The sequence below is a fragment of the Eublepharis macularius genome, chromosome 4 (genome assembly GCF_028583425.1).
Source record: "Eublepharis macularius isolate TG4126 chromosome 4, MPM_Emac_v1.0, whole genome shotgun sequence".
Lineage (NCBI taxonomy): Eukaryota > Metazoa > Chordata > Lepidosauria > Squamata > Eublepharidae > Eublepharis > Eublepharis macularius.
In genome coordinates, this window is record NC_072793.1 from 90379678 (window position 1) to 90395221 (window position 15544).

At 42.6% G+C, this 15544-nt stretch overlaps 1 protein-coding gene across 1 annotated transcript in view; it reads right to left on the reverse strand.

Annotated features, from left to right (window-relative positions):
- Positions 1 to 831: 831 nt before the first annotated feature.
- RNF145 (ring finger protein 145) overlaps positions 832 to 15544 on the reverse strand; it is a 119392-nt gene continuing 104679 nt past the window's right edge. Inside the window, exons 9-11 of the mRNA XM_054977383.1 lie at positions 8770 to 8917; positions 6334 to 6690; positions 832 to 2477 (exon numbers count right to left, since the gene is read on the reverse strand). Of these exons, the coding sequence (XP_054833358.1) occupies positions 2043 to 2477; positions 6334 to 6690; positions 8770 to 8917 (940 nt within the window). The 3' untranslated portion in view covers positions 832 to 2042. The remainder of the gene's footprint in view (positions 2478 to 6333; positions 6691 to 8769; positions 8918 to 15544) is intronic.

The following is a 15544-nucleotide window of genomic DNA, read 5'->3' on the forward strand; positions in this document are numbered from 1 at the left end:
CTTTGTTGTACTACTGATTTCTTGAAGCGTAAGTGCAGAAACATTTTTTACGTAACAATTGGGTCTGAAAAACTTTTTTCAAATGAAAGTGGAATCCTGGTTTTACCAAGTGCCTGCAGACTTCACAAAACACCCCTAAATACAGAGAAACGTGATGTGCTGTTTTTTCCTGTAGAGGGAACTGTCTGATATGGAGGAACTTACAATTATATGAGCTCACACCTGCACTCTGATGTGGTTCAAGTCAAAGCACTGGGGGGGAAGGGGAGAACCACAAGGAAAACTTGTTTACATTGGCAGAGTAGGAAAAATCCCCACATCTTGGCTTTAGAAAAAATTATCAGTATCTTTTCAGGTTTTTTTTTTCTCTTGTCAACACTGAGAAAATTAACTTTTGAGTTTGAAAGATGTTTCTTGAGATTCAGCGGGAACAGATAACTTCTATTTCTGATTAGAAGATAAATTCAGTACTGAAATTATGGCCATGCAGAATACCTCAAAGAAATAAATGAAGAGACAAGCCTTTTCTTGCAGCTTACTGAGCATTGCTACTGAGTAACATTTAGAGTACCAGTAAAAGTAAGAAGATAAAGCACGAAAAGCTGGTCAAGTCCTATGCTTTGGGGAAATTATTACTGTCCCAAGCAATACAAATTGGCTCAACCATGAGAGTATATTGCAGGAAGCTGCCTGGGCCTAAAAGCACCAGAGAAACAAGAAGCTGGATTGGATGGACCTTGGTCTTAGCCAGCAGGAGTCTTATTTTCTCATTAAGAGCTTTTAAGGATCAAATCTTCAAACACATGGTAGGGAAAACATCACAGCCAAATGTAAAAAATCTTCAAATGTAGTTTATTGAGACATTCACCTATCTCTGTCAGTCTACATCCAAATTCACTGCTAAAAAATAAAATGTCACATATCACGTTAGGAACAACAACTTTTGAGGAAAACAAAAACACACTTTCTTTGAGCCAAGCCTAGTGTATAAATAAGTGACTAGTTGTTTTTCATATCAAAATTCACATAAAAAATTTGTCAGCTCCCATCCCTCTCCCCAGTCCCTATTTCTACCTGAAAGCCATGATGAATGTAAAAATTTAAATACACACACACAGTTGTCAAAGGGAAAAAAGAAGGAAAAAAGGTGCAAATCCTATTAACAGCTTTAGGAGTGGCATTTGCGGCATTTGATCATACAGATTATGTACTCATTCCCAAAAGGTGCAAATATCGCCAGGATAGTAATACTGCTTTAATTCAGCTGCAAAAAATTAGACACTACACCAAACTGAACAGCACCAACAGGCTTCAATCAGCATCCTAAAGCTCCTCCCACATCTCTCCTGCACTCTGTTGGTGGAGTCAAGAGCGTTCACTGGAGCTTTAGTCCACTTCACACAGCCTGTGCTGCCCAGAACGTTCATTAACAAAAACATAAAAGTGTTGACAGCTCTGTTGTAAAAAGTCAAGAGTTGCTATAGATTATACAAATGCAAATGCAGCTGCCCTAACCCAACTTGCCCAAAGCACCACTTCCAACACAATCTGTGCTGGTACTCCTTGATTTCTCCTTCAGTGCTCTACAGAATCTTTGCCAATGGTCTTGGCAGAACACTCATCATTTCAGAGAAACCAAGCCCAGAGGTTCAGACCCATCTTTGTCCTTCTGTTTGATTCTTCCTTCTACGCTTCAGCAACACTGTCTTCCCCCCACACCCAACCTGGCTCTCTCCATCCCCTCCCCACACCCTCCCATTCTTATTTTTCTTACAACTTTCCCTTTTGACAATACTCATTTATGATTTTTTTTCAGTTTCTGCCCCTTTTTGCAACATGGTGGCAGCTTCTAAAATAGTTTCCAGTGGATTGCACTGGCAGCCCTGTAAACCAAGCAGCTCACAGAAATCAGCATGGGATATTATAAATACATTTTGGCCAGCATTCTGAGAGTTAAACTTGATCAAGACAACAAAGAGTAGGATTCTGTCTGCTGAGTCAAGGGACCCTGGAGTGTTGTCCTTGCACCATCCTCTGCTAGTTCAATTCTGGATACAACCCCCAAGGTCTCGTGTCACCACCTCTTCCTGTTCTTTAGCCAGTCCTTCTATAGCACTTTCTGCCTGGCTGACATCAAAGGAAGAGGCATCATCTGGAGTGACAGGCCCATCCTTGGAGTCCAAAGAGTCTTGTATGGTACCCAAACCTTTGACAGCCTGTCCATTCTCAATAGGTTCATCTCTTGCCCTGTTCTGGCATTCTACACCAGGGGTTTCAGTTGCCTCTTGCTGAACAGTATTTGGTTCCGCTCCAGGATTCGGTTGTGGCACCAGCTCTGATCCCAGTCCTGGGGGCTGAGTAGGGTTTTTAAGTTGGCAGTGGCACAGGGGGCAGGTCTCTTGCACATATAGCCATTTCTTAAGGCAGCCTGCATGAAAGAAGTGGCCACAAGGAGTGATGACCGCAGATTTCATGTCCTAAAGGAACAAAGAGACGAATCATAAAAAACCCAACCACAAAAGCACTCTCCTGAAACGACCCAAGTTGATTTATGCTCAGTATGTGTATTAGTTTTTAATGAAAAACTCAACTAAGGCTGGAACTAACTGCTAAAGCAAGTCATGATGAAAGTGGACTTGGTCCCTATGCTTCATTAAGCATTGTTCCAAGGCCCACACACTTTTAATATGTGTTCATTCAACATGAGAACAGCAAAATGCAACATTTAATTCTAGGCAAGTACACTATGTACAAGAAGTTATTAAACAGTAACAATCTTCATAATCAGAGCTGCATAATCACTGACTGTACTAGAGGGTAAAGAATTTGGTTTCTTGATACTTTAAAAGCAAGTTTCTATACCTTACAACTGAGAAGATAGTCTTGAAAGAACATGGGGAATGCCTGCTAAAATCTGAAAAGTCAAAGAGGTGACTGAATATGATTTTGAGCAGCTGGCTGGGAGTAAGGCTTCAGTGCCTTTAGTCTTCTCATGACTAGCAGAAATAGGAGTAAGGCACGCAAAATACAAAACACAGAAAAATAAATTATGCACATCCGTTCAATGTACATACTTTATACAGCTGGCAATATTCTGCTTATCTTGGGTGGTGCAAAATTTCTGTTGTTGGGACACAGAACAATTATTATTTTAGTGCATAGGCTTGTACATAGGATTAGGAAATAGAAGCAACAGGATTAGGAAATAGAAGCATCCAGCAAAGTTGACTAGAGCATATTAGAGTATCCAAACCTAAGATAAGGTGACATATGAGTGACCAAATAAGTAATCATATACTGAAGTAGCTAGACAAAGGATTTTACACAGGGGGCAATACTCTCCCCATTACTGTTTAATGTTTATATGCGCCCCCTCGCCCAGCTGGTGCAGCGTTTTGGACTTGGGTGTCATCAATATGCTGATGACACCCAACTATATCTGCCCCAGATGTCTTGGAGCGTGCCTTCGAAGCTGTGACTGGATGGTTGAAGCAGAGTCGGTTGAAATTAAATCCCACAAAGATGGAGGTCCTGCTTGTGGGTCTGGGGGCCATGGGCACGGGACTCCGGCTCCCCGTTCTTGATGGAGCACTACTTGCGCCAGTTTCGAGAGTTAGGAGCCTGGGAGTGATCCTGGATGCCTCCCTGACTATGGAGGCACAGGTCGCAGCGGTTGCCCGGTCTTCATTTTTCTATCTAAGACAGGCCCAGCAGCTTGCCCCCTACCTATCAACCCATGACTTAACTGCAGTGATCCAAGCAACGGTCACCTCTAGATTAGACTACTGCAACTCGCTCTACACAGGGCTTCCCCTGGGCCTGATCCGGAGGCTACACCTGGTCCAAAATGCAGCTTTGCAAGTAATTGCAAGGGTCCCAATTAGGGAACATATAACACCTATACTACGCCAGATGCACAGGTTACCAGTTGAGTACCAGGTCCCGTTCAAGGTTTTGGTGTTGACCTATAAAGCCCTATGCGGACTGGACCCAGCATTATCTGCAGGACCGCTTCTCCCCGTATGTACCCCAGAGGATGCTTCGTTCAACAAATAAACAACTGTTGGTGGTCCCTGGTCCAAGGGAGGCCTGCCTGGCCTCAACCAGAGCCAGGGCCTTTTCGGTCCTGGCACCGACCTGGCGGAACTCTCTGAGGAAACCAGGGCCCGGTGGAATTTATTATCTTTCTGCCGGACCTGTAAGACAGAGATGTTCCACCAGGCATATGGTGGAGGCTAGGTTGGGCCCCCACTGGCCACACTAAAGATCTGTCCACCACCCTACATATGAGCCAGGGCTTGAAAAACAGTATTTTATTATCGCCATCTGAAGAGAAGCTGTATTGTATAAAGTTGTTTTAATGTTTTTTGTATTTAATGTTATTTGTATACTGTTTTATCTGTTTATAACTGTATTTATGTAAACTGAAATGTTGTACTCTGCCCTGAGCCTGCCTGGTTGGGAAGGCGGACTAAAAATCTAATATAATAAATAATAAATAAATAAATACAGATCCCAAGTAGTTTATTTTGCAAAGGGGTTTTAGAGGTTCTGGTCCTCTATGCAACATATAAGACTTCCCCCAAAGGCCTAGTGTTTGTGGCCCAAAAGAGCTAAATAATCAAATCTGAAGGGCATCCAAGTAGTCCAGGCCCTTGGCCTTTCTACTCCTGGGATACCAAACTGAGCATATCCATGGAGAGCCTGACAAGTCGCTGTATCCAGAAGGAGCTGCCTAACACTTATTTCGATCATAGGCCTTCTCAACCTTGGCTAGCAGCAGCTCTCTATGACCCTGCTCAGCTTCTGGAGATGCTTTTCTGTGTAGACGCCCCTGAACCTTTCATATACTCTGCCAGACTTTTATGGCTTGGATCTTGAATTCAATAGTTACAGACAATGGTTCTTAATTGCATGAAGTTTTGCCTTTAAAATATTTTTAATGAACCACTTACACTAGCGGGGCTTTTATAGTTACAACCAATACACAGTCGGGGTGGGGGGTGGGAAGCAGACACAGGGAGTTTAAAGGTTAAGATGCAAGACAAGTGTCACTTCCAGAGTTCTTTTCATTTCTTTACTCCTGCTTGCATAAAAGCCTAAACCTAATTTTGATGGTGTTTCATTGTTGACCAACTGTTTCTTTGAATATGGAATGAACAGGCCTTGGAGATTAAATGAGTCCTGCAAAGACAAAGATGGGAGTGGAGGTAAAAGTTGAAGCCAGTAAGACTGGCTGTACCATCTACAAAAGAGAAACCAATACAAAATGACTGGGCAGCCTGGTATCACTGTCATTAGAAGTTGCCAGCTCAGGCTTGTCAGCATCCTATTTTCAAAAGCGATCCCATGCGCCATCTCAGCTACAAGCATCAATTTAAAGTCCTTAATGTAAAGTAGCCAGCATTGTTTCCTGTTTTAAGAAGCATCTGATGTTAAACTATCATTTACATAGAAACTTAATTCTAGGAGATGAATCTTACAAAATTATAAAAACAGCTCTCTTATTTAAAGAGTCAACACATCTAAGGTGACCGGTGCAGAAACTGGGGCTTGTTCCTATGTTCAGCTGGCACTATAACTTGTTTATGAGAAGAATAAGCACATGGTCCCCATCTTGTACATAAAGTAATGTGTGATATGAATGCTTTACATAGAGTTGTGCCCACAGTACATACAATCTTCCCTTCCTCTTCTGAGGGAAAAGAATTAAGCAGATCAGCCCATTGAACACACATAGACCTGGAGGATCTGCACCACACATAATGGCTTGGATCTATCAGCATTTCTACAGAAGGAAGGATTTCTGCCCATGGAGTGCAACTTTCTTACTTTTGGGCTGCAGCAGGTGAGAAAGTCATGCTCCATGGATGGAAACAGTTCTGTTCAAAGAAATGCTCTGGTGGATCCAAGCCTGTTGTTATGCATATGATAGAAGGGCAATATATACTTCCACCATTCAGGTTAGCATGCCACGTCTGCACATACCTGAACAGAATCACTTTCCTGGCTATAATTTTTGATGATCCTATCAGGGCAGCCTACATGATGCTATGTGGCATAGTAGTTAAGTGGCTGGGCTGCAAGTCAGCACTCTGCTAGTTCAACTCCCACTACTACCTTGAACTCTGCAGGTGGCCTTGGGTAAGCCACTCCTCTCAGGTCCAGTTTTCCTAATGTATTGTAGGGATAATAACAACTCTAACTTTGTTCACTACTCTGAGTGTGGCAGTAATCTGTCCAGAAGGGTGGTATATAAGCACACTGTTGTTATGATGATTAAAAAGTAAGGAGATACAGTCCATGTAACTACTATTTGGACATGTTACATACCTGATAGCAGATGGCACAGATATCATTGTGTTGTTCCAGTTGGTCTTTGGTAGCAGTAGGCAGTGATTTAATCTTATTCACAGCATCTCTGCGGAGAAGAAAGCTTTTCCATCCCAATTGAGCACGAAGCCATACATTGTAATAGGAGTGAATGAAGATGATCATTGAGCCCATCACGGTCCACTCTCCAAAGATAGTCTCTGATACACCATATGCCACAACACAGAGTGCTACGAGGAACTCTAGTAATCGATAAGTGCCATTCACATAATAAATGACATCATCCATGTTTTCTACCGGCTCTTTCCTGAACTCCTCGACCATGAACAAAACGTAAATGAAAAGCGTTCCAAGTACCTGGAAGCAGAAAGAATGCACAATTTGACTCAAGTCTCAAGACTAAAACTTCCCAATATCCCAAACCCAATAAAGCACCCGAATAATTATAAACAAATGTTTTAAGTAAATTTCTACTGAACAAGGAATCAATCGTCACAATCAGGGCTATATTTCAAACAAATGTAAAAAAGGACAAGTCTGCATCTGATTGCCAGATGTTTCTGTAACAGATACAATACAAATAAATGCATAATCCAGTGAAAATTAAGTACTTTTAAATTGCATTGATTTCAACAGAGTTAACTCATGCTTAAATCTTTCCCATCCCACTGAAATTAAGGGTGTGTATTATTACTGTTGTCTGTTTATAGTCCAACTTTCTCACTGAGATCAAAGGTGGATTACACACTCCAAGTGGATACAATGTAATCAATAGCTAGGACATTCATTGAGCAAAAATACAATATGATCAACAGTTCAGTCTTGAATAGTTTGCGGCAAGCCAGGCAAGTGGGAGCTTTCCTCTTCAGGCAGGTCATTCCATAAGGTGGGGGCTACCACACAGAAAGCATGTGTAAGGGCAGTTGTTGATTTAGCCCAACTTCAGAGTGGTATCTGCAGAAAGTCTGGTTCAGATGAGCAAAGCTTCTGTGGTGGAACATAGGGAGAGAGGCGGTTTTGCAGATAAGAGGGGCCTGGGCCATGAAAGACTTTGAATGTAATAGTCATGACTTTGAATTGAGTCCAGTAACTGATGGGTAGCCAATGGAGTGACTCCAAAATAATAGTGATGTGCAAGCTCCATCTAGTTTCTGAAAGTAAACAAGCTGCAGCATTTTGCACCAGCTGGAGTCTCTCAGTTTACTTTGAGGGGAGACCTATGCAGAGTGAATTACAGCAGTCTAGTCTCGATGTTAACGTGACATGAATCCAGGTGGCCAGATCAGCCGTGTTGAGTGGGGGGGGGGGGGGGAGGGGGAGGCATTTTACAGGCTAGTCTAAGTTGGGAGAAGGCTTTTTTGCTGCTGCATTTATTTGCTTTTCTAGTAGCAGTGCTGGATCCAATATAACCCCTAGTCTTTTCACTGACGCTGCTTTCACACTTGTTGAATAATGCACTTGCAGCCCACCGAGAGAGCTCTGAAAGAGCTGTGACTGGCCCAAGGTCACCCAGCTGGCTTCAAGTGGAGGAGTGGGAAATCAAACCTGGCTCTCCAGATTAGGGTCCTGCCACTCTTTACTGCACCAAACTGGCTCTCCATTCCATTGGAAGAACTGTGTGGTTAGGTACATGCCAGTGGATTGTAAAAGTGATTAACTTTGGGTGGTCTACACCCAGTGTTGGAAAAACACAAGCTTATACAGTCTAAGCTTATTTGGTAAAGGACATTTTAAAATTGGTATACTCATGGTACCCCTTACAATCTTCATCATCTGTACTGTATAAAGAAAATACCTGGAACTTGACTTAGAACACAAGAAATCACCACTCTGAAAAATAAGGAATGGAAAAATGGAAGATATCCCAGAAATAGTTTGTTATTTCCATTGGATTTCACAATCCGTTTGAGATCTACATTCCCAAGGACTGCTGAAAATCTTGAAAATCTATTCCGAGGGACTTGGGAGACTGGCTCCCCAAGAAGGCTTTCAGAAGCAATCCTGGCCATTTGAGAAGAGAATTAAGCCTTCACTTCTACGCTCAAATTCTGGATGCAGCTGAGATAGATCTGGAAGTGCCTAGAATGCTTCTCTGAGTTCCAAAATGTGGATTTCAGGTCTCAGGCAAGCAAACTTTGCCCTTACAGAACCACTTCTGAGTGTTGAGATTGAAAATGTTTTTCCCCAGCATCCACAATCTCTATAGACACAAAAAGGAAAAATGAGTAAATGGGGAGAGAGGAGGAGTGGGCTGTTTTCTTTCCACCCCAGTTTTCTGGGGTTCAGCTCCACGGAAGTCCATGAGCTTTGACAGAAGAGCTTCAGACAGAATCTCCAGGATTACAGAAGGATCCCACAGCTGAATGGGCTAAAACTGTGGGATCTGCTTGTTTCTACTAATACATATCAAGTACATACAAGGAGGTATTATCTTACTTGAAGGGAGGTGAGTATGCTGCTAGAAATAATGATCAGCAACCAGAAATCCATGTGGAAAAACTGACAGATCATGTAGGCCATGTAAGCTGGAAAGACCAGCAAGAACAAACACAGGCTAACAGCACGGAAATGCTTCCAGAGGCTCCTGCAAAAAAGAAAAATAGCAATTTTTACTTTAAAAGCAGAGTTAGCACTTGCACCTGCAACAGGAGTCAGAACTGACATAATAAACAGCACCCCCCTCTGTAGAGACTCTGGTCACTGACTTCTGGTCAAGGTTTCCACAGTGAATAGTTTTTCAATATTTTTCCTGAAAGTGTTTATCCACATGCACTTCACTGTCCTTTAACAGAATGGTCCATACATATTTTATAAACATTGCAGTTTATTTACCTGCCCAATATCACATCAAGATTTCAGGCTAATAGTATACTTTACCGAATCAGCCTTGCTTCTTAAAGAATAATTTAATGCTCAGAATTAACTTTAAAACCTATAATCAGCTACACAGACGAGGCACTGAAAGGAATTTTCACATTTACCTCAACAAGCTGAACTATAGCCAAGAAGCTTTCAGGAACCATTTCAAAAGCTATTCAGACACTTTCCCCCTCCCCCAATCAACATCTGGTAAACTGGGAGTGTGGTCAAGGTTCACATCTTCTCCTCATTATATAAAGGCAAATATCTGAACTGGGTGAAACCATGGTTATTTAAACACAATATGGCCTCTAACCTCAGATATTGGAATGTCTCTCTTTAGAGGGGGAAATAAAGTTCTGTGCAATAATGGGTGTGAAGGAACAGGGTTTGCAAACGCTTCCTGTTTGTTGTGGTTGGCTCCCAAGAGGTCAGAAAAACCCCGCATCTGACCCTAGCAACACTGCCCCTTCCAATCACTCCCCATGTGTGCCAAAAACAAACTGGTATCCACCCACTGTCACCAACGACTCTGGCAGTACTGCCTGTTAAACAGAGTTGTGCAGCTAGTCATCTGTATCTGTGCTGGGGTGGGTTTTTTTTCCATTTTCAAATTCCTTTATCGATGTTCTGTGCTGCTATTTAAAGGCTTGGCTTATAACTGCGATGCTTCCCACTACACTCCAAAAAGCAAGCCCACGAGAGTGATCTATCAGAGTTCTGCACATTCAAGATGAGACAGGACAAGCAAGCCTCATTTTAAAAAGGGAGGGGGAGGGAGCTATGGATGACAGTGCCAGTTTAGGCAGGGTTTTATTTCGCTTTTAGGTAGGATTTGGTGCTGGCTTTGGGAAGAAAGCTTGGGGGACAGGTGTTGTGTGTGTTCAAAGTCCAACCTTGAACCCCTGGGGGATCTTGTCAGTTGTGGTAACAGGTTTCAGTGAAACCTCAGTTAACTGAGGTCTGGAGAAAGAGGAACCATGTTGAGAATGGTGTACTCTTTCAACTGGATCTTGTTATATGTTGTTCTCTCTGTGTAACAACTGCTCCCCAGCTGTATATTATCAGGTCTGAGCTTTGACTCATGAAAACTTATGCTGAAGTAAATTTGTTAATCTTTTAAGTTGATATCTGACTCCTGTTTTATTTTGTTACAACAGACTAACACAATTTGGAATGTGTTAGGAATTGCTATGGATGAGTGTTGTGCTGGCAGTTTCAAGGTCCTCATATTTACAACCATAACAGTGGCAAACTGAGGGATGATTTCAAGTGTCCAGTCTTTGATAAGGCACATCCTTTTTACAAAAGGACCTTTTCTTTGAAGTAATTGTTTTAATATGGAGTGTAAAATGTGTGTGTACCATGGGGGAGTACTTCCAGACATGCAATTCTTCATGTGAAATCTGGTGATCTTGTTACAGCAGAGAATGTGTCACATCAACTACAGAGTGTATGAAGCCACTCTGAACAAAAGATTCTAGATATATTCCTTTACTCAGAAAATAAATCAACAGATAGTAACAACAGTATCTACGAAGCAGTGGCATCAAGCAAAACAGCCTGGACAGACTGAAGCTTTATCACAAACCAACATGATCAATTCTGCCTGAACCTGGACTAGAGTTTCTCTAAGGTGGCCATGGTCCCAACACCTGAGAATATATCCTTATGGTACTGTGGCTGCAAGTGATAAAACAGTATAATTTTCAGCACAAAGGCAGTCTTGATTACTTCCAAGAAGCCAAAGAAGATGCATCATTTTTCCTGTTGCCACTAAGAACTGGGAGCAAACTTTCTATTCCTAAAAGCCAACAACAGCCCAGACAGCATTAAAGAGCAGCAAAACCAGCTCTTACCAGGAAACCATAAATGTGTTACCTCCTGGGATACTGGGGTTTATTTTTTCTTGAATTAGTGTAATGTTGAGTAGTAGGCTCATATCTGTAGTATAAGAGAATAGATGATCCTAAGCAGATTAACCCCCTTTTAAGTCCACTGAAGTCAATGGACTAGAAAGGGTGCTGGCTTTGGTGCTGGCTGTTTAGGGCTGCAAGACTTTTATTTCTCTGTAGCTCCTCTGAAGTAGATACTGCCCATAGGCCACCAACCATTTGGTGGTGTCTCTCATATTGTCAAAGGAAACTGCTTCTAAGCCATGTAGTCTCCCATGTCATCTGACAGCCAGTGTTACTTGAGTAGCTGAGCCAGCACTGAGGGAGGACAGTGCCACCTCTGCTTGGGACTAGGGGTATGCAATTCGGGTTTCCAATTCGGGTAAAATACCCAAATTGGACCCGATCTGCAAAGATTTGGGACTTCCGAATTGGGCCCAGCACGCAGGGCTCGATTTGGAAACCCCGAATCAAAGCTTCCCGAAGCAATTGGTATTGCTTCGGGAAGCTTCGGGTCAAGGATTTAAATGCCCCTTTCCTTGCCCCTGCAAAGCAGCAGGCAAAGGGGCATTTAAACCTGGGACCAGCTGTTTGGTGGAGAAATCTCTGCCAAACAGCTGATCCAAGGGGGGAGGGAAACGCCCTTGGCTTTTTCACCCAAGTGGAGAGAGAAAGAGGGGGCTCCCTCTGCCTCCTTCCCATTGGATGAAATAGCCAGCCTGGATACTTTCAAAGCTCAGAGAAGCGCTGAAAAGCCCTGCTCTGAACTTTGAAAAAGTCCAAGCCGGCTATTTCACCCAATGGGAGGAAAACAGCCAGCCTGCATACTCTCAAAGCTCAGAGCAGCGATGAAAAGCCCTGCTCTGAGCTTTGAAGAAGTCCAAGCTGGTTATTTCACCCAAGGGGAGGCAGCTCCCTCTGCCTCCCTCCCATTGGATGAAATAGCCAGCCTGGATACTTTCAGAGCTCAGAGCAGCACTGAAAAGCCCTGCTCTGAGCTTTGAAGTATCTGGGCTAGCTATTTCATCCAATGGGAAGGAGGCAGAGGGAGCTCCCTCCTATTGGGTGAAATAGCCGTCTTGGAGTTTTTCAAACCTCAGAGCAGTGCTTTTCAGCGCTGCTCTGAGCTTTGAAAGTATCCAGGCTGGCTATTTCATCCAATGGGAGGGATGCAAAGGGAGCTCCCTCCCACTGGGTGAAATTGCTGGCTTGGAGTTTTTCAAAGCTCAGAGCACGGCTTTTCAGCACTGCTTTGAGCTTTGAAAGTTTTCAGGCTGGCTTTTTCACCCAGTGGGATGAGGGAAGAGGGAGCTCCCTCTTCCCCCCTCCCATCAGGTGAAAAAGCCGAGAACTCCTGCTGTGATCTTCTGTAGGCTCTAAATTTTTATGGAGCATACTGAAGCGGCTGAAATGCCCGAATTCCAAAGCAGCTTGCCGCTTAGGGTTTAGGGGTATTCCGGATTGTTTTCCTGCTTCAGGTAAACCCGAAGCAGGAAACCCGAATCTTTCCTCTGTGCGCACCCCTACTTGGGACCACTGACAACTATTTCACCAGTGTATGAGACACAAAATAGCAGTTCTTCCCATTAAGTCACGCACAACTTGCACACCATTGCACTTGGTTAATTTATTTCATTATTGTTTTGTATGTTGATTTTACTATTGTTGTTTTCTTGTTTTTATTGACTTTAACTTGTTCACTGCCCAGAGCTCCTGAGAATGGCCGGTATATAAATTGAAATATAAATAAATTAAAAAATAAAATATTATCTGTTGGGGTGGGGCTATACATGCCAATTAAGCATCATACATTGTAGTAATGAAGCAATTCTTATTACTTTTGAATGTGAATCAAGCCTTCCATTTCAACAGACGAGGGAAAAAACTGCTCAGATAGCTGTTACAGCATCATTATTATTCAGCAGCAGTGTCATCTTGCTTCTTACTCATTACCTAATTCAGCTGAAGCTGATTAATCAAATACTGTACATATTCTATTCCTTTAAAGTGGCTATTTATCCTTAGGAATACACATGGATGGAATACATACAGAACCTTGAAGAAGGAAACTGCAGCATCAGGCTAGAAAGCTCACACACTGGAATCAATCATTTGCGGAAATATCAGGGCATGATGTCGGGGATCTTAAATTTTAAAAACATACCCTTTCCCCGCATTTTAGTTTGAACCTGGCAGAGCTGAATTCAATCCTACTGCCACTAGGGCCAATTTATAAGAGCTAGCTACACATCTCATAGCTCTGCTTCTACCCTTCCCCTATGCTAATAAATTTAGCATTAATATGCTGCAGACAGGCTGTTATCAGCCACAAGTAACCTCTAAGCAAACCAGATTTAATGGACATAAATAAACTTTTTTTTACTTACAACAGCTGCAGCTTACAAAAAAGCAAGGAAGCAGAGAAAACAGGAAAGGTAAAACACACAGTTTCTCACCAGGACTTTTTATAAATCCTCACAAAAAAATCCTTCAAAACCAGCAAGACCCTCTAACAAGAACAACCAGCACTACCGGACTTGAAGTTGTATTTCGCTCCCTCATGTCTAATGCGGATGAAGGAATGGATGCTTCTGAGAAATGATAGGCTCTTGACTTTGGAAGGTCATGACCTGAGATTTGGATGGCATGCTTATTTGTGGTATGATAAAGTAAAGGTCAACATAGACTTCAAAAATCATTATATTAGGAGAGCCATCTTGAGAATTTGGAATAAATATAAACGAAGTCTATCACAGAATACACTGTCAAGGCCAGCCAGTACCACTGCCTCAACCTGGCTAAGGGGAAGAGCATGCACAGAGCCAGGGAACCTTTTATACAGAACTTACAAAACCGGCAATGAGAAAAAAGCCTCACAATTGCCCTGGTTGCTGCCACCAGTCCCTTTGTCTATCCTAAGGCACTGGAGTAAAGGGACAAATCTCCAAGCCTATCTGGGAACTAAACAGAAGGTCTACCTTGCAAAGGTTGGCTTGCAAGCAGATTTCTTGGAACAAAATTTACTTACAGCCAAGCTAGATGAGACACTTGGCACGTTTTCTGGGAAGTGTAGTTGGAAAAAACAATGGGCTGTGATCGCTGTGGAGCGCAAGAATTCACTCACTGCCCTCCGCCATCTCTGCTGGCTACTCAGTTACTCTACTTGTTAAAGAAAATTGCAACGATCCTCTGGAAAGCATCGTTTTAAAAGTCTTTCTTTTATAATTGTGCTGCTTTATTGCTCCACAGCATGGGAAGCAATCAGTTTCCCTTCCACAGAGTTTCTAAGATTAAGGTCTAGCTAATTACTGATTTTTAACTTCATTCATAAAAACATTGCCTCTGCTGGCTACTTAGCCCTGCCCCCATGTCCTGCTCTGGCTGATGTTATTGCGAAGACAATGGGGAGAATCTTTTAAACTAACAACAAACAGCTATTTCTTTATTTTCCCCACTTAAAAAAAAATCTTCTGCAAAAGAGAGAAAATTTTGCCTCCTCTCTCAGTTCAACCCAGCTTTCCCAAAGTTATGAACAATGTCCCTTTGCCAAAACTGAAGGGGTGGTGGTGGATAAATAAATAAGGAAAACAGCCCAGGAAGAGGAAAAAGCATCAAGTTGGTTCCCCCCCCACCTCTCCCCCACTTTCTTTCTTTCTTCTGCTCCAGGCTTCATTTGCAAAAGATCAGTAGTGTGAAAAGCACCCCCCCCCCAAAAGCATTATTAGAATTCTGTCACTTTGACTAGATCAGCCCATCTAATTTGGAGTCACCCTGGAACCAGGCCAGTGATTTGTGAGAAGTCACCAAAATGTAAGGGACCCCCCCCCCCCCTCCCCATTTTAATTTTAAAGCTGTTAGGGGAAAAAACATTTTGGCAGTTAGTTTAATTTCTTCTTGAACTGCAAAGGAGGCTAGGTGAATGTGGCTGCTTTATTTCCCCTCTCAATCTCCTCTCTCCATTGAGCTTGTTAAAGAGTGAGATTGGTGGTAACTTATCGCACGATAGAAACTGAATCTGGGATATGTGAAAGAAGGAGATGCATGGTTGGAAAGGAACCCTAGTTTGGTGTAGTGGTTAAGAGCGCAGGACTCTAATCTGGAGAACCAGATTTGATTCTCACTCCTCCACCTGAAGCCAGCTGGGTGACCTTGGGTCAGTCACAGCTTCTATCTCTCTCAGCCTCACCCACCTCACAGGGTGTTTTGTTGTGGGGATAACAATAACATACTTTGTAAACCACTCTGAGTGGGTGTTAAGTCATCCTGAAGGGAGGTATATAAATCGATTATTATTATTATTATTATTATTATTATTATTATTATTACTCCTCCTCCTCCTCCTCCTCCTCCTCCTCCTCCTCACAGGCTGGAATCCTTCTCTTCTGAATATCTACTATTCTCTGTGTAGGCTACTTTTTGTTTTAATGTGTGTGGGGGCATTCAAATATGTTACTGAT